At 40.8% G+C, this 18,159-nt stretch overlaps 1 protein-coding gene across 5 annotated transcripts; it reads left to right on the top strand.

Annotated features, from left to right (window-relative positions):
• The first annotated feature begins 594 nt into the window (after positions 1 to 594).
• Positions 595 to 16,865, top strand: LOC143188935 (sodium- and chloride-dependent glycine transporter 1). Of its 5 annotated transcripts, none has more exons than XM_076393487.1 (11): positions 595 to 739; positions 3,340 to 3,619; positions 8,666 to 8,918; positions 10,114 to 10,272; positions 10,899 to 11,106; positions 11,262 to 11,433; positions 12,018 to 12,374; positions 13,069 to 13,278; positions 13,604 to 13,945; positions 14,709 to 14,943; positions 16,695 to 16,865. In XM_076393487.1, the coding sequence occupies exons 2-11, from the start codon at positions 3,572 to 3,574 to the stop codon at positions 16,859 to 16,861; spliced, it is 2,151 nt and encodes a 716-aa protein (XP_076249602.1). In that variant the 5' UTR covers positions 595 to 739; positions 3,340 to 3,571; the 3' UTR covers positions 16,862 to 16,865. The 5 variants fall into 5 exon arrangements, with proteins under 5 accessions (XP_076249602.1, XP_076249603.1, XP_076249599.1 ...); XM_076393488.1 differs by having other exon boundaries at positions 8,663 to 8,918; positions 16,704 to 16,865; XM_076393484.1 differs by having other exon boundaries at positions 8,663 to 8,918.
• The last annotated feature ends 1,294 nt before the right edge of the window (positions 16,866 to 18,159 follow it).

The following is an 18,159-nucleotide window of genomic DNA, read 5'->3' as shown; positions in this document are numbered from 1 at the left end:
GAAGCCCTCCAACAAAGACGTCGTCGGGGTAGCAAGGGCAAGGTAGCGTTTCTCGAAAAAGAGAAAAAAAGAAGAAGCAAATAGAAGGAGAGACAGGGACAGAGGGGCCAGAGAGAGCAAACGAGAGTTTGATCGCAGGCAGAGCGAGAGAGGAAGGAGGCGGAGAGAGTAGGTGGTGAAGTGGCCGAGGAGAGAGAGAGTGCAAGGTTTAGGGTAGGACGCAGCTCGCAGGAGCAGTAATATCGATCGATCCGTCGAGTTCGAGGCTCGACAGGGTCGACTGGGGGTGCTGCAAGTAGAAAAGCTCTCCTATAAGCAGGCAGGCTGGCTGGCTGGCTGGCTGGCTGCCCGGGCACAGACCGTTTCCACTGTCTGTCCGTCCGTCCGTCTCGTCTCGTCGCCTCGGTTCTCTCTCTGCTCTCCGCTAAGCTCCTCTCGACTCTAACGCTGCCCATCGAAGCGCGGCGTCGGCTCCCAGGCTGCCCTCGCGACGAGCACGTCGCGGTTCGACCCTCGACGTTCTGCCATCCGCCAGTGCTACCGTGTCGGACCTACGCGCGCTCCTCCGCGGCTGTGACCCTGAAAGCCAGTGACAGTGCGTGTCTCTGACCTTGGCACGCCGCTCGCCGAGCTACCCAATGGCAGCACGGGCACCGCTACCAGACACAGCTGATCGACCACCGACCGAGCCGAATTCCCGTCCCGGTGTCCAAGGGTTGCGTCACCAGGCATAATTCAGGTGCGTGAGCGAGTTTGCGCCCCGTTACATCAGCTACCCTCCTACAGGACGCGATTCGTCCCTACGTTCGCGCCGGTGAACGACACTCGCGGTTACGTAACGAAGGCTCCGACAGAATTTCGGGATCCTCGCGTTTGTTGACAGCACTGTCAGCCGCTCCAACTGCTGCGCTACCTTCTTCCAGTCTCGGTGCTTCCGACGTTTCGGTGTGTGCGTGGTAACTGTTTGGGATTGTGTTATATATGGAATCTTTGGCTTCTATTGAAGAAGTTTCTTTTTTAATTCTGGTAGCCTAGAAGCTGTCTCACAGTAGGACACTTGTATCGCGTATTCGTATGAGGGGTACCGATCAGACGCTGATTTTCGTGAGATACAGGATCGTGATACTGGTAATCGTATTCGCCTATTGGATGTGTATGTGATGCAAGTGTCATAGCATGAAGCAACTTTAATTTTTACCTAGTTTTTGTTCATTGCTTTTCTAAATTATTGAGAAGGGATTTTGGAGCAGTGTGACTTCCACGTATGGGTTGAGGGTGAGACACGCTGACTCTGATTTCGCGATGGTATAGTAATGTTAGTGGAGGATTGTTCTAGTAGTGGGTTGTTTGTTAATTGGGAAATGGTTGATGGTAACTGAAGAATGTTCTACCAGTGAATGGAAATTTTGCGTCGAGTTTTGGCCCGGATACACCGACATAGGTTTCATCGGACCAGAATTAATTGTTGGGGTAGGGTTTACGTAAGAGCCCGAGGGTTAGGTTCGTGTATAGCGACCCGTATGCTATTATGGTCAGCTGGGTGGCATTTAAGCGTGGCTGTAGTGGCATCCTTCGTACGGGGGAGCAAAACATATTGATGTTGCATTAGGTACCGCCGGGTGAACATAGGGGCACTGGAATCTTTAAAGAATTCTGTGAACTATTTCTCCAACACAGTACAACGAATCTTCAAACACAAATCTCTCTTTATGTACTCTTTTCCCAGAAAAAATACTAATTCTGAAATCTTTTATCCTTCAGTATTCTGAAAAACGTTCGAAGCCTCGAAGGATCTTGAATTTCGATGAGAATTTTCAGCTAGATTTGCGAGAAACGAGAAGCTTTCCCAAGCCAGGTAGGAGCGACTCTTTCCACGCAGGTTGTTAAAAATAATGAGATATAAGATTTCGCGGAGCGAGGGCGCACCCCAGCAGCCCTCCGCCGCGGAAAGGTTAAAGATGAAAGCCTGCCACGGACAAGGTCAACAGCTGACGGTTAACGTTAACCATCCCTCTCCAGACCCGTGTCCCTGCCGACAGATTCTAATCGCGATCGATTCGCCCGTTACTTTCTCTCGTTGCGTTCAATTTATTGCCGATCCTCCTCCAGCTCGACCGCACGCAGCGAGATCTTTATCCAGGTCCCTCAATTAATCCTAATTGCGTCGTTCTCTTCCGCGTCGGTGATCACAGTGCTCGAGTTAATCCCGTGAAATCTGGAGCAGCTTTTCCACCCTTACTCCGTCAGACTTTTCTCTCTCCTTTCGCGAGTGGAATCTTCCAAGTTACATGTCCACGGATTCCCACAGTTTTTCGACGAGCCAAGCCCCATAGCACTGACAATCAGTGGCGTTAACGATGCTAATCGAGGCCTCGTCGTTGTGTAATTGTCTTTCTTTAGCGCCTCGCGAGGGAAAATTTTCCACAAAGAAGTGGTTATGGGAAACGCTGGGAGTAGATCGTTGCCCGAGTTCGGTGTAATGGATATTCCCGCGGGATCGAAGCTATCGTTGGTCGAGTTCCGTAATTAACGTCGAGAAAAGGGTACGATGGAAATAGTGGGCGGGGTAGAAATACGGCGTGACCTGGACTGTCAGCTACAAAGCGTCGGGCATTGGAAGGAGTAACTGTGTTATTGCGTGGCCGTGTATCTGGTGTGAACTTGATAACAGCAATTAGGACGTGAATAGTTATTGTTTAGCGACGAGACCGTTTCATAAGCGAGTAGCCGCTGTCCAAGTGGGCTGGATGTCTTCTCGATGGTACGTCACGATATGGGAGGCTGCTGGATTTGATGAGGAATTTGTTTGAGTGCTGGAGGTCGCGCATAGTTAATGTGTTTAGATCTGAGGACGTTGTTAAGGCACTTAACTGGCAACTTTTTTCGAAAGTAAAATTGTATCTACTGTGTGTTTGATATTTTGAAAGCATGGTTTGATGAAATTCACTTGGAGATATACTAAGGTCTGTAGAATTATATACAAATTTCGGGAAGAGCGTTAGCAGTACATTAGAACACTAAGAAATGAGAAATGATTTAAATTGAATATTAATTTTTGTACAAATTTTGATTATTTAATCTTCCTCTAGATTCATTGTGAACTGTCCATCGTTCTAGGTGGAAATAGTTAGGTAGCTAAATGATTTTTGTCATTCAATATTCTCTTCTTATCCACCATACTTTGTTATTACTTATTCAGAGCAAAACGAGTTTAATTTTTCATGTACTTCATGTACTTTGACGGTACTAAAATGAACTATCAATACATGAGCAGATATTACCTGAAACTCGCTGTCAAGAGAAAAAAGGATCCTAATTTCCTTCATTGATTTTTCACAGAGGACAGACAGACGGGTACCTTGAAGAATGAACATCGAGGCGAGGGTTTCACGCAAAGGTATCGAAGAAATGGCAGCCAGCGAAGCACTCAGTTCGAACAGAGTGTTGAATTAACCATGGACTGTAGTGGATCCAGAGTAAATGTTCCAGCATGAGCTATCAGACGTTCGCAGAGCATGAAGAGGAGAAGACTCGACTGACTTCGTAGACGCATTCGGTGCCAGTTCGGAGGATGGAGGAGTCCTCACCAAGGATTCGTCCCTTCCTGGAATGCTGGGACGTAAGTGGATTTACTTTGGAACTATTCAGCTCGATCGTATGTGATCCGATCGACCTAAAACGCAAATAGCAGCTGTTAATAGAGACTTTCGTCGATTGCGACGTCCCCTTTTTCCGTTCGCGTTTCAGCATAAGCTTTAGAAAAGTTCAGAGAAACTTTGGCGATTTGAAATCGGGGAATGGTATTCGAGATTTAAAGGAAAAGAGGGTGAAGAAGGCAATTGTTGAATCACTTACCATTGAACCATTTATAACACAATCCTTCCTTCTGTTTGAGAAAATGAATTTATATGACAAAGGAAATTTAAGCTTATTTGTTATTACTTTTGAAAAATAATTTTTAATTAAAATGTATACCTAGTTTTACACTGTGGTCTTCCTTTCCTTATTAATTTCCATTCTTCTTATTTTTTTGTCTACGAACGATCATGAATCACATGTAATTCTCTAGCTCATGTACGATAATCATTATCGATAAATACTTGTTTCACAAAAGAGACAGTTTGTAACCCCGAGCCCACAAATGAATGAACTCTGAATTCATAAATTATACTGTACAAGAGTATTCGAAATCTTGTAAAATAGTTTTTACGTAATAAACGAAATGATGCTTGAAGAATATGTTACATGAATAAGTAAATCTGAAGTTACACCCGTCGTGGAGGGTTAACTCGAATAATAGAAATCAAGTGCGCGCATACTCGTCGAGCGCGAAGCTTTCCCTCGAGCGATCGTTTAGAAAGATCTCAGCCACTTTGAAACGAGCCTTCATTCTACGTAACACTTATACAACCATGCAAATACCAAGGTGCAATCATTCTCTCCTCGTACCCTTTAAAGTTGCGTCGTCTCGTAGACACCTGCAACTTTATCGTCGAGCTACCCTTTCTATTCCCTCGCTTCAAGATCTCACGTTTCGTATTCTGCTGATCGTCTTCGGTCTATACGATGGTTATTCTATCGAATGGCTTTACAGCTTCTGTTACGTGTTCGTATTTCATGAAAAAACAGAATCCTTGATATGTTATTGATAACTATTTTTTACATCCTTTTTCATTTGTGTATTAATTCTGAGCAGAAATTTCGAATAAATTCACAATTGTGTAGGTTTTCATAGTTCTAAATACCTAGATTGTTACTATAGTGAAAGCTAAAAAACACTAGTGCCAATAGGTATTTGGTCTGACTGTAACTCAATAATTTCAGTAGAGTACATGTTAAAATACCTTTAAACTTAAGCCTCTATTAGAAGACAATTTTCTGAAATAGAAGATAGACAATATCAAGTTTCTGAAACAGTACAGATTATTGTCTAAAACAGTCTAAACTAGTTTGCAATCGCTAATAACCAAAGGGTTGATGCGACTTTAAAGCACAAAAAAACAGACACCAAATGATTATTTTACATAACTACAATGTACTCTATTACTTGTAGTCTCCTGTCAAAGCAGAATACACCAATTTTTATTAATATTGAGTCTCTCAAGATCTCCACTCTTACAATAGCCCTAGTACTACTTAAAAATACAGCCCTAGAATTTTATCTCATTGCTATAAAAGATACAAAAAATGAATTCTCACTTTTGCTTCGATTCAAAAAAAAAAGGTCCTCTATTCAACCCAGTAACAATTGCGTAACCTTCGACAAAGAGTCTAAAATAAACTCTGTCCAATTGTCACTAAAAAAAAAGACTCGCTTATATTTTTCCCACGGACTGTACCACGAGATGCTAGAACGCAAATGAGGGAAAAACGAATTCTCGCAAGCGTAGGATATCAGGTGCCAGATCGTCGAGGCTCTGACATTTGCACAGAGAAGATTCAGTTTAGGATTTTCGTAATTCGCTACAATCGGGGGTGAGGTATTCTTGAAAGTGCCGAGTTCGAAGGGAAATCGATCGCAAGCACGCCCTCGTAGAGCCCGAATCCATCTCGAAAATGAAATTTGCTTAAATGGGCTCCTCGAACTTTAATCGATTCGCGAAAACCAAATGTTCTCGAGTACCAAGGCAAACGCTTAACAAATCGCCGCGAGAACTTCTGAAATATACGCGCCGAGCTCCACGCGACCTTAATGCAAAGCGTCTATTATTCACGGTGGCAAACAATGCCCCGTTGAAATCTTTCAGAGAACCCATCCTCGCGAATTAATTCCTCGTTAGTCCGAGTTACATTTCTTCTTTCTATAATCGCGTAAGAAGACACTCTCGCTCGATCTTTTCTCTTTAAAAGGTTAATTGGAGCTGGAGGAGAAGAAAGTCAATTTTACTTTATTGTACTTTGTGAGTAGCGGTACTCTATCAAGCATTTGCCTATAGAATATGTAATTTTTTAGAGAAAACTATAGCAGTTAAAAGCAGCTGCAAGTTTTACTGTTCTCGTGGCTATTCTAGAACCGATTTCGCTTTTTTGGAATATAAATTTTATAGAGTAGATTAAAAAGTAAAATACTAGAGCTAAAATCATTTGTGAGATTTTCTTTTTCGAAAGGGTTCCTGAACTCTCTTCATTTTTTCAAACGAAAGATTTCACGGAAATAGTTTCGTGGAGCAGCGTAATATTTCGTACTATGCAACTGAATCGCAACGATCATCGAAAATAATGTTACTAATTCATCGAATGATGTACGCAGAGACGTAGGGAAGAGAGAAACCGAGTACGAGTGATCCAGTTAAATGGAATTTAAAGGCAAGGTACGCAATTCTGAATAATTAAATGCATCCCCCCATCGCTGATCGACGTAGTGGTAATGTGTAGCAATGTGTGCTTTCGGTTGCTTTTGATGTTTCCTTTCGTTTTTTAAGGGGAAAGCAAACGAATCGCGCTCGTTTGACGAGCAGATAGAGACAGATACGTGGGAAATATGATCGGAATAAAAGGGAGTTCTCTACATAAAATTGCGGGGATGTGAATATTCTCTTGTATTCCAATATCACATGCGTCCTTTAATATTTGTTTCACGAATTTCCGATTTATTGCGACTTACTAACAATGCCAAAACGGTTCTACGATTTATTGCAATTTTTCTGAAAAGCAATTTCGAGAGATGCACGTCACTGTTTCTGTGAAATGCATTTTGAACATGCTCGTTGATTATACATCGAAAGTGTCATTCGAAAATATCGAAAGAGCCACTGGAAATCGAAGAGGATTATATGTTTAATTGTATTTTGTAGAAATATAGTCGAAAGCTGCAAGCAGAAAACTTAACGTTCGACTTTTCGAGCAATCGGTGAATTTTCCTTTCATTTGCATCTTCACGCGTCACGCTACACAGAATCCAGACTATACATTCTCACGCTGCACTCGACAAACAACAATTGCCACCAAAGTCAACCTATAAAAGTTTGACTGTCGGGGAAATTAGACGGCGCATGGTAGACTGGAAACATTGAAGCAATTTGTCGTTTCTGATTTCCCAATGGTTATTACCATTAGCAATTCCCGAGGAAAATTTCGCGGACGCCTCGGTTTGCTTCGTCGAGACGTTGCACTGTGCGACACCGCTGCACTGATCGAATCACGACCATTAAGGGAGAGAAAGTGTCAAGGAAAATTGCTAAAGCTTGGTCTATCTGTTACCTGAAACCGTGACTCTTAATTGCTTCTCGCGAGTGCTTTAATTAATAAACTCGCACCACTCTGCGCTGTGATTTTTAATCCCTGATGCTTGAAGAGATAAATTAAGAACACGTAATGAGGGTGTGACTTTATATTTTTAATTAAGAACGAGTTAAAGATTGGGTTGCGTGCAATGTGACTCATTTCAATGAGTATGAGCACTGCAGGTCCCTTTTCAGTATGAGGTACTGTTGGTTAAATGGCTGATTGAAAATGTTTTTAGTGTTTTTACTGTAAATTATATATTATTTTTAAAAAATCGATACAGAAAAATTTTAGACGAAAATTGATCAATTTTGATTGACGATAACTCCGTGAAAAATCATCGTAGGATTATGATCTTTTTTTTAAATTGAAGCCTGAAATTTTTACTATAAGACACTATGTCTCGATTTTAAGTGAAATACATCTCTATTACTGTGATCTCTAAAATACGAAGGTGTGTTTGTCATATTAAAAATTGCAAAGTTTAACAGGATGCACGGCTTTGTTAAAATTTTTTTCTGGTGCATCGTTTACAATAGCATAAAGCTTAAACCTTCCCCTTTAATTTACAAAAAAGAGCAAGTCACTCTGATTTTTTTTCGCAAAGTTACAGCTTTTTAAAGTTAAAGTGATGCATATGGGTAGTGCCAATGTCGGCGGTACGACATTAATGCAAGAGCTACTTTAAAGTGATGTAACTTCGCGAAAAAAAATCGCATCGACTTACTTTTTCTTTTAAATTAAAGGGGAAGGTTTGAATCTTATGCCACTGCTAACAGTTTTCCCGAATAAAATTTTAACAAGTCTGTGCATCTCGTTAAAATTTGCAATTTTTAATATAGCAAACATACCTTCAGATTTGAAGGGTTGCAGTGGTAGATGCGCATTACACTCAAAATCGAGACACAGTACCTTATACTAGAGATTTCAGGATTTAATCTTGAAAAAAGATCATGATCCTACGAGAATTTTTCGCGGAGTTATCATCAATCAAAGTTGGTCAATTTATGTCTAAAATTTTTCTTGGCCACAATTTTTCTGAGCATTTAATATTTGATCGCCAACACTTCGTGCTGTCATATTACCTTCAACCAAATAAATGAAGTAACAGTAGTACAGAATAAACAGAAAATGGATTCCAAGCAACTCTACTTAAAATTAAAATCATCACGCGTATTTTAATAGAATATTCAAAGAACAATTGTGGCAATGATAGGATTAAAAAACACAGGTTAAAAAGAAGTGTATATCTAAAAATAAAGAAGATACTATGTACATATCCACATCGCAATTTAAGTCTCTGAAAGCTCCTGAAAATGTCGTCTCTTATCAGAAATGTGATAGGAGAGATTTGAATCGAATGGGAATTCTATTCATGTCACAGAAAGGAAAAGAATAGAATGAAATGAAACAGATATGATGTCATACTTTTTTGCAGCAGAACGAAGACAAATACTCGGTGGCGAACAGCCAAGCGCCGCTGCAGGCTGGCGAGGACGAACACCCGGAGCGTGGCACATGGTCGGGGAAATTCGACTTCCTGTTATCCCTTCTGGGGTACAGCGTCGGCCTGGGCAATGTCTGGCGATTCCCGTACCTGTGCTACTCGAACGGAGGCGGCGCGTTTCTGATACCATTCACCGTGATGCTCATCATCGCTGGGCTGCCCCTCATGTTCATGGAACTTTCCATAGGTAAGGAAAATCGCAGATTTTCAGTGGTCTTAATGCTGACACAGTTGCACCTAGATTAACTGACTTAACATGAGATTTAAGGATTTTCCTGCTGGTTAAGTTTTTGCGCTACACTGTTCTTAAATCACAGTTCTAAGTCTTAATGGATGCTTTGTTGTACTCTGAGTTTGAATTATTGAAACCTGATTACTCCAGGTGCTACTGTATTTGAGGATTTTTATATTTGAATATTTGAGAAGATTTCAAAATTTGGAAACGTAGAAGTTTTTAAGTCGACTGGATTTATTCTTACTTCTTCAACGCAGAGAGGAGATACAGACTAAAAAATGAGCAAGGAGTTATTCAAAGAATCCAGTACCATTGTACTGCCCAGTTATGGAGAAAGATAGCAACTAAAAATATCAAATTAATCTTCTTAGATTTTCGGCTCTTCCTTTAGTCCAAAATGGCAGTAAAATATTTATAATAGATACTGCTTATCTCCATAGTTGGGCAATATAGACCCTCTAACAATCTCACCCAATCGTCAGCCTCTCCGTAAAAAATGATCATACCAAATACGAAAGTTGCTTTCGAGCTCGATCGACTTAAAATTCCCCTGAAGTCAGTCTGCCTCCAAACAGGCTCCATGGTACGGGACAGGGTATCGATTAACCCGAGTAGAACTCGAACGTGTGAAAACTTTCGATGCGAGCAGGCGATCCCTACGAGCTGGAAATCAAGAAAGTTCTAATCTCGAAGCTCATCTCCCTTCGATCGACTCCTTACGTCCACCTCAGTTCCTCGCCTGGAACAGCGAGAAACCCGCGGATAAAAATATCGTTCACCACTAGCACGTTAACGGAGTGGCAGCGGGCGCGAGAACTGACGCATATCGAGTCGCACGGAAATAGACGGTACGCCTGGCGTAGGAATAAGAATGCAAAAGGTTCCCTTATCGTCACGGCGCACGGTCCAAGGTCAAGTCTTTCCTCCCTGTTTATTCACTGAAATAGAACGATCAATGAACGATCGCTCCTCGTTACCCGGTTACGTAACGTTATTTTTAGGCATCGGTGAACCCAGGCATCCGTGATATCGACCCCAGCGATTCGATACTCAACACGGCGCCGCGTAAATTGCAGGTGCATTGCTACCGACGATGGCTTATTGATCGACACTTTTTTCTCTTTCCTTTCTCGATATTCTCCCTCAGGGCAGTACGCGAGCCTTGGCCCAGTGGCAGCCTACAAACGATTCTGCCCTCTGCTGCGAGGCCTGGGGTACGGAATGGTGCTGGTCAGTTCCATCGTGATGCTCTATTACAACCTCATCATCGCCTGGACCCTCTACTACATCTTCGTCTCCGTCGCTGGTGAGACGCTGCTCGATGATTAGCTATGGTCTCGTTTCTTGGTGGTCTTATAGGAAGATGTACTGGGTGTTCAGTTGGGGGAAAATTTAAAGCTGTAGGCGATACTGTGGAGAAAGGCAGTAATTACAGAGAAATGTGAAATTGAGTTTTTTTCACGTTTGGATAAATGTATCTTTTTTTACTGGAAAATAGTAGTGAAATGTTTTTGTAGATACTGCTTTTCTCCATAGTTGGACAGTATGAGGGTGGCTTTCCTCTTGATGAACTTCTGGGAAGAAACGTCAGGTATTTTGTACACCTTCTGTTTTTAACTCTTCTTAACTCTTTCACGTTTCTGACAAGTCTGGGTTGTGTAGTTCTAACAATACGTTCGCTGTCGATTACGCATCAGTGCGTGATGAGACATCTTCTGCAAGTAGCCAGTCACGCGCCATCGCGTGGGGGACCTATATTTAGTTAATGGGAGCTGTGCAACTGGCAGTTTGGGATACCCTATCGTTTCAGATCGGCAGCGAAGGTAATGTTACGAAAGGAAATTGTACGTGATGGGATTAAAAATAGAATTGGGGTGTATAATAGGTACAGACATGTTATTGTGAAGAGAATGTTTTTGTCGGCACGTATAGGAGCAGGCAAACTGCCATGGAGCAAATGCGAACCACCATGGAGCACGGAGGACTGCTTCATGCCAGAAGCAGCAGAGGAGTGCACGTCCCAAAACATGAGTTACTTTAAAGGAAAGTGTTTGAACTCCACCCAGATGGCCTCCATGGGTCTGACTATTGAAAATATCACTAGTGCCATTAGAAGACCACCGGCTGAGGAGTACTTTAAGTAAGAAGTAGTATCAAACCTATATTGTCGTAATTTTTATTTTTCTACTTGCTTTGTTTTCTGGAAATAAAGCTTCTATTCAGTCTATATTTTTGAACACTGATTATTTATTCGAGTGGATCGATATGATGAAATTGAAATTGTGTTTGATTCAGTAATCATGTCCTGGGGATGAGTAGCGGGATTGAGGAAACGGGTTCAATTCGACCCTCGATGGCAGTCACCCTCCTGCTAGCTTGGATCATCGTGTTCCTTTGTTTGAGCAAAGGTGTTCAAAGCTCAGGGAAGGTTGTATACTTTACTGCCCTCTTCCCGTACGTTGTTCTGGTAAGATTTCATTATTACAGCATCGTTTCGAATTTCATAGACTAACATAATAATAAGAGAATGAATATTGTTTTTCAAAGCCTCTTTCTAGATACTCTACTTTATCACTTTTTAAATTGAGTCATATTGCAGATTAGGTTAGATATAGTCAAGTCCAATTATACTCGAGTCAATCATGAATCAATCTTGATTCAATTTAGAATCAGTGTAGAGTCTATCCTGAGTCAATTTAGAGTCAATTTAAAGTCAATTTAAAGTCAATATGGAGTTAATCCTAAGTCAATCTTGAACTGCGTCTAACTTGAGTCAAATGTGAGTCAATTTCGAATTCATACCTGAGTTAATCTAGGGTCAATCTTGAGTTAATACTGAGGGAATCTAGAGTCAATTCTGAGTCAATCTAGAGTCAATCTTGAGTCAATCTACAGTTACTCCAAAGTGAATCTAGAATCACTCCTCAGTCAATCTTGTGTCTTGATTGAACTCAAGTCAATCACGACATAACTGAGTTATAATCGATTTTGTTACACCACTTTATTCTGCTCGCGATAGAATGCAAGTATCAATGTCACTCTTGTTCTCAGATCGCGCTTTTCATCCGAGGGATTCTGCTTCCCGGTGCCAGAGAGGGTATACTCTTTTACCTGACGCCCGATTGGAGAAGACTAATGTCCGCGAAAGTATGGGGCGACGCAGCGGTGCAAATTTTCTTCGCTCTGAGCCCAGCTTGGGGCGGTCTGATCACGCTCAGCTCTTACAACAAGTTCACTAACAACTGCTACAAGGACTCGCTGATCGTCGCAGTCAGCAATATCGGCACGTCGTTCTTCGCCGGTTTTGTGATATTCTCTGTGATCGGATTCTTGGCCCACGAGCTCTCTGTACCAGTCGCCTCTGTCGTCGACCAGGGTGCTGGACTGGCATTCATCGTCTACCCCGAGGTAAGCGAATCGAAAGCGATTTTATGTGTAGAGTATCACAAAATTTAATATAGAATTTTAGTTGCTTCTAGTTGTCAGTCAGTTTTTTTTTTAATGAGTTGTTCAATCGTAAATTGATGTCATAGAGATACTTCTATTACTGAGTAGAATTGCCTGTAAATCAGGATTTTTTATTTTCATTGATTAATAGAAAAGTATTTCCAGAAATACTTCTTAGAGATACCTAGGAAAAAATATTTACAGGAAAATGTGTATACACATAAGTATACTATATCTACAATAGATGAATTGGAAAGTAGTCGAGATAAAAAATTAAATCGATAAAGTATATAAATACTGATAAATCTATCTCCATTGATAACCTAGAATATGCCGTCTAGACTGTGTTTGACAACTCTTCTCAATTGTTTATCTATTTTAACCCACATACTCATATATTAATCTAGTGACTCATTAAACCCATTCATGATAGTATGCTCTTCCCACTTCAATTTTTAAACCTTGATAATTAAAAAATAAAACCACAACTACAATTTCATAACTCTTAATTTTTGTCTTATTTTATCATATAATGCCTCTTAACTTTCCTCCCTATTGAGTTATCAAAAATACCTACTCTTTAGAATTAATAGTAAGCTAGAAGAATCGGTTTATACAAAATGACTGCATAAGTTAAGAAACGATTAAAATATAGGTGGTGGCTCGATTACCAGTCGCGCCCGTATGGTCGCTACTTTTCTTCGTGATGCTCCTCACTCTGGGCCTCGACTCGCAATTCGCTCTAATGGAAACGGTCACTACCGCGATACTCGATGCATTTCCACCACTAAGAAACTACAAATTGTGGGTGGTGCTAGCGGCGGCTGTCTTCGGTTACATCGGTGGAATTGTCTTCACCACTAATGTGAGTTTGTAGACCGCCACTGTGGTATAGACAAATAATAAAACTATACAGGGTGGTCCAAGTAAAGCCACTTAAATATCCCTTTTTCTAATTACGATGACACAAAAAGTATTTTACATTCAATTTGAATAGTATCGAGGGATCAATATACTGCAAGGAGTGTTTCCTTTTCAAAGTCTCAAGCAAAATATTTTTTACACCATCACAATTGGAATAGATGGCCTTGTTTAAGTGAACCATCCTGTAAAGATATAAAAGATTCCAATCAGTGTAGTAAAAAGAAGGGGCAATTGCAATAGGGCGTGATTTTTCGATACTCTTCCAGGCTGGAATGTATTGGTTACAACTGATGGACAAATACGCAGCCAATTGGTCAGTGCTGCTGATCGCCATAGGCGAGTGCATACTAGTCGCTTGGATCTACGGTGCAGATCGATTTCTGGACGACGTGCAGTTGATGATAGGACTGCGAAGCCGCCTCTGGAGGTTCTTCTGGACCTGGATGTGGAAAGTCGTCACTCCAGCGACTCTGTTCTTCATTCTTTTTTTCAACTGGGTCGAATACGAGCCACTCAAATACGGGGGCTACGTTTATCCCAAATGGGCGGATATTGTTGGATGGGTCGTTGGAATGATACCTGTTCTAGTCATCGTTGGCTTGGCTCTCGTACGTAATTTTTATATTCTACTATAAAATTGTCTACTCATTTTTCTTCCTTTTGAATTACCTTTGCATTCGTCGCATAAAATTCAATATTGTATAAATGACACCAGGTTATGAGAAACTATTTTTCATAAATCAGGGCTCCGAATTCTTTTTTCGAATATCGAACTTAATAAATATTCTGTTCCACGTTGCTTCACGTGTCATAAATCTTTCAAGCGTAAAGTAGGTAACGCGACAGAATTACCATATATGAAAACAATGTTATGTACAGTAAACAGATCAATAAATCCATTAATTAATTAGTAATAATTTAATAATTAGACTGTCCTTGAACCACTTCTGAATCAACAAACGTTCAGACTGAACACAACTAATAGGAGATAATGTGGCTTCTAAATTGAAGAGAAGGTTAATTAATATTTTAGCATATTACTCTGTTCCTTCCTACACATACCTAATAAAACCAACAACCATATTTTTCCGAACATTTCTTGAATCTCTTTAAGAAGCTCATACACACAGTAATAGTGGCATACTTAAAAAAATTACAAAAATGTTGAAAATATAACCGTACCTAGTCTTAACACTTTTCCACTAAAGAAATTTTCAGACTCATATATGCACCTCTCAATATTTGTCTCTCAAACACGCCCAAGAAAAAACACTCTCCTCTTTTTCCACCTCTTTTTAGTAGCTCCATAATCCCTTCTCCAGTACCTGCTCTTGCAACCCCCAGATAAAATAAAGAAACCCTGTTCTACAGAATCAACTAAGAGACCGTCGCCGACGATCAGCCTACGACGACGACGACGACGAGGACGACGACCTGGATAGCAGACCGTCTTACCAGAGACCTGGTAAAGGGAAAACGAAGAAGAGCAGAGGGAACAATGTCTGGCGACGCGCAAAGATGCTCCTGCAACCGACCTCCGAGTGGGGTCCAGCAGCCAGGAATCTTTCGACGCCCTCGAGGACCCTCACCCACACGCCGTCACCAGGTAATCAGTGGCTCGACTATACTTTGATCCTTATTGACTCCACTAAACATTAACTAGCCATGCACTGGCGCTCTCTCTGTGAGGAAAGTATATTCCTTTTCTCGTGAATAATTTCCTTCGATAAAGTCAAAGAAATTATAATCGAATGATTATAAGGCTGCGGTTGCAAGTGATGCGCTTTCTGAAGAATTGATTTTTTTGACGAATATATCAGAATTATTCATCGTGGTGAGACAAGTTCAGACATATTCGTCAGAACGTCAGTTCCATGTCTGTTCATCAGAGAACGTATCTACTGTAACTGTTATTATTCTGTGCCTGCTTTTCTGTTACTGCTTTTTCTTCAGTTTATTAGAAGAACGAGTATTTAGTTAAGTTGCGTTATAAATGAAAGAAATTTAACAGTATAATTTACTTCGAATACTATATTATGAAATGGGTAATCGCATTGGTTTTTCGGTTCTCCTAAAAAGTAACAAAAAAGGACTTGAGTTAGTCTGGCTCTCAGGTACAGAACTATTATAGCACACAAAAAGATAAACATCTTTTTGTACTGCACTAATTAGCGTTCTTTCTATATGGAATCCATTTTCCTCGGGAAAGAATGCCAGTTTATGACTTTTATCACACTCTCGTGAACGTGTGCATCAGTACCAGACACATCGCGACGATCCCTCGTTTTCGACTCGTCCAACTTCTCCTGTAATCCGATTAAATTATCCCATCTCGCAGATGATTAATTTGGATATAATAGGCGACGACAGGAGGCGTCGAGGCCATGTGGAGTTTCGAAGTTGCCGCAACGGAATCGTGTTTTTCTTTTATTAATGGAATCGCTAGGTTCGTGTGGCCTCTGCCCACGCGCGTGCCAGCGTGATCGATAACGAGCGGAATCTTGTCCACGAGCGCGCAGGGTTGTTGCATCCCACGATTTTCGGTAGATTGAAAATTATTCCGGCTCCGCTGTTATCGTTTTAATAACGTTTCGTGGTTCAATTATCGATGACGAGGCGCCTCGGCGGGGGCGGTTCAAGGCCTTTGCGTGCAGCGGAAATTGGTCGTTGCTCGGGAATAATTGATATTTGATGGCACACCGCGAGGGGAGTTTATTATATGGCGAATTATAATTTAAATAAATTTCGATTAAAATTTAAATAAATTTCAATTATCATGGGCTGCTGAGAGATTATTGATGTTTTCAAGGGGATAGTCTAACGTAAAATCGAAGATCAATTTTTGAGTAACGTCCCAGATAGCACAGGACCTCTTGAAGAAGTCTATTTTGTGGCCATTTCTTGCCTGAACGTCTTACGACGTAATTTGGACATATTAAAAGCATTCGACAAATGAAAAATGAAAAGTGACAAAATATTTGTTAATTAAAACTCTTTAAAAATTAGTCAAATTCTTCTGAAACTCGGAAAAACAGAGTCATAAGCCATTGACAGCATTATCTAATTGTCCTAATCATTGTTCAGATCGCGATTGCATTTTTACATCAATGGATACAATAATTCCAACCCTTTTTAACCCTCGGACGCTGTATGCTGGGTCAAAAATGACCCTGCATCCACTGGTTCTATCCGTAAATGTAAAACAGTCCTGCTGTCCCAGGGTTAAACACTGATAATTAAAAAAGGCTCGAAGTCACCCCTTAAATTTCTATATACACGATTACTTAAATTTTGCACATTCATAAGAATAATAATTTTTAACACACTATGTGATTATCCTAAAATAACCATAATTAGGCCCACCAGGAGGATACGATTCCGTACGGGACACCATAATCCTGGTGAACGGCCAGCCAATGATGGTGCAGCCCTCAACCACATCTGGGACGTCGCAGAAGCTCCCTGGGCCGTCGATCTTGAAGAATTCCAGTAAAACTGACTTGATCACATCTCAACAAGTCTGACACGATGTTCATTTTACCTCTAAGGAGAAGCCTGCCGGAGAATCTATCGCCAAAAGCACAACACGCCAGTAACAGGTAGTCGAATGTCGCAGGTAGGATCGAGAGACTGCTCGACGAAAGGATTCCAGTTTTTAGAAGAGATAATCTTTCATTTTACGTTCTCGATCTCCACGAGCATAGTCACTTATATCTTATCAACTCAACTGGTTATGAGTTACTGGTTACTAGTTATAATTTCTAAAGACTTACTTTGGTTTCTCTTCCTGAACGTTTGTAGAATTTTGTGAGATTACGGAAAACATATTTAACAGGTACTTCTCTGTTGACCAAAGTGTGTTACGATTTTCGATCGCCTTTTATATTGTCAATTCACCGCCACTCTGATTTTGTTTGACAGTACAGTGCAATGCCTTGTCGATCGTGATTTTCAGCGACAGTAAATTTGTGAATACTAATTTAGGATTAATAACGAGGAGGTTCTGTTCAAACAATCGATAATCAAGTAATTGAAGCGTTCGGTGCGTAGCGTTGACAAGATCGGGAACGAAGGATCGTGAGGGATCAGAGAAACGATCCGTACTCGAAGTGAAGCCATTAGAAATTAACGCTACTCCACTGCTTTCGATTGTACATAAGTGACCGTTAAGGGATTAAAACCATTGTACGTACATACGATAGAATAGAGGAAAGTTACTATTTATTGTTAACGCGCAGAAGAAGTTCAACTGTAAAACACTCTGCACAGACAGCCGAGTCTCGACTCGATCGGTCCGATCGACCCGAACGTGTAACTGCTTGCGTATAAGGTTTATTTAAGGTAACGTTTAGGCGTTCGGCGTAGCCAGTTCAATTGACCGAGGTTGCATTACACGGGAGATTCAACGAAGCATGTACAAACAGTCGAATTTCCTTGATACACGAACGACACTTCACTGTGACTGATATCGAGTTGTTTCGAAGGTCTTTGCGTCTCTCGTACTTCTATCGATTCAAGGTTGGCTAAAGTAGAGCTTCTTAAGACTCTTTTTTGAAGGGGATGTAAGGAAATTACTAGATCCCTGAGAAGCTCAAAAGAAGACGCGTGAGAGGGTGAATTCCCTTTATGCTTATTTAAAATTCATAGTCACTCGGAATAATTTAGTTCCTTCTGTCAATATGTATAAAATATTATCTAATTGCCTTTACATTCCAATTAACACATTCCACACTGGACTGAATATACAAAAACTCAAATACTAGATTAACAAAAATCTAACATCATTATCAAAATTACTCAAATTTTTACCACAAGAGGATTA

The sequence above is a fragment of the Calliopsis andreniformis genome, chromosome 3, assembly GCF_051401765.1.
Source record: "Calliopsis andreniformis isolate RMS-2024a chromosome 3, iyCalAndr_principal, whole genome shotgun sequence".
NCBI lineage: Eukaryota > Metazoa > Arthropoda > Insecta > Hymenoptera > Andrenidae > Calliopsis > Calliopsis andreniformis.
This window is presented reverse-complemented; position numbering and strand designations above follow the sequence as displayed.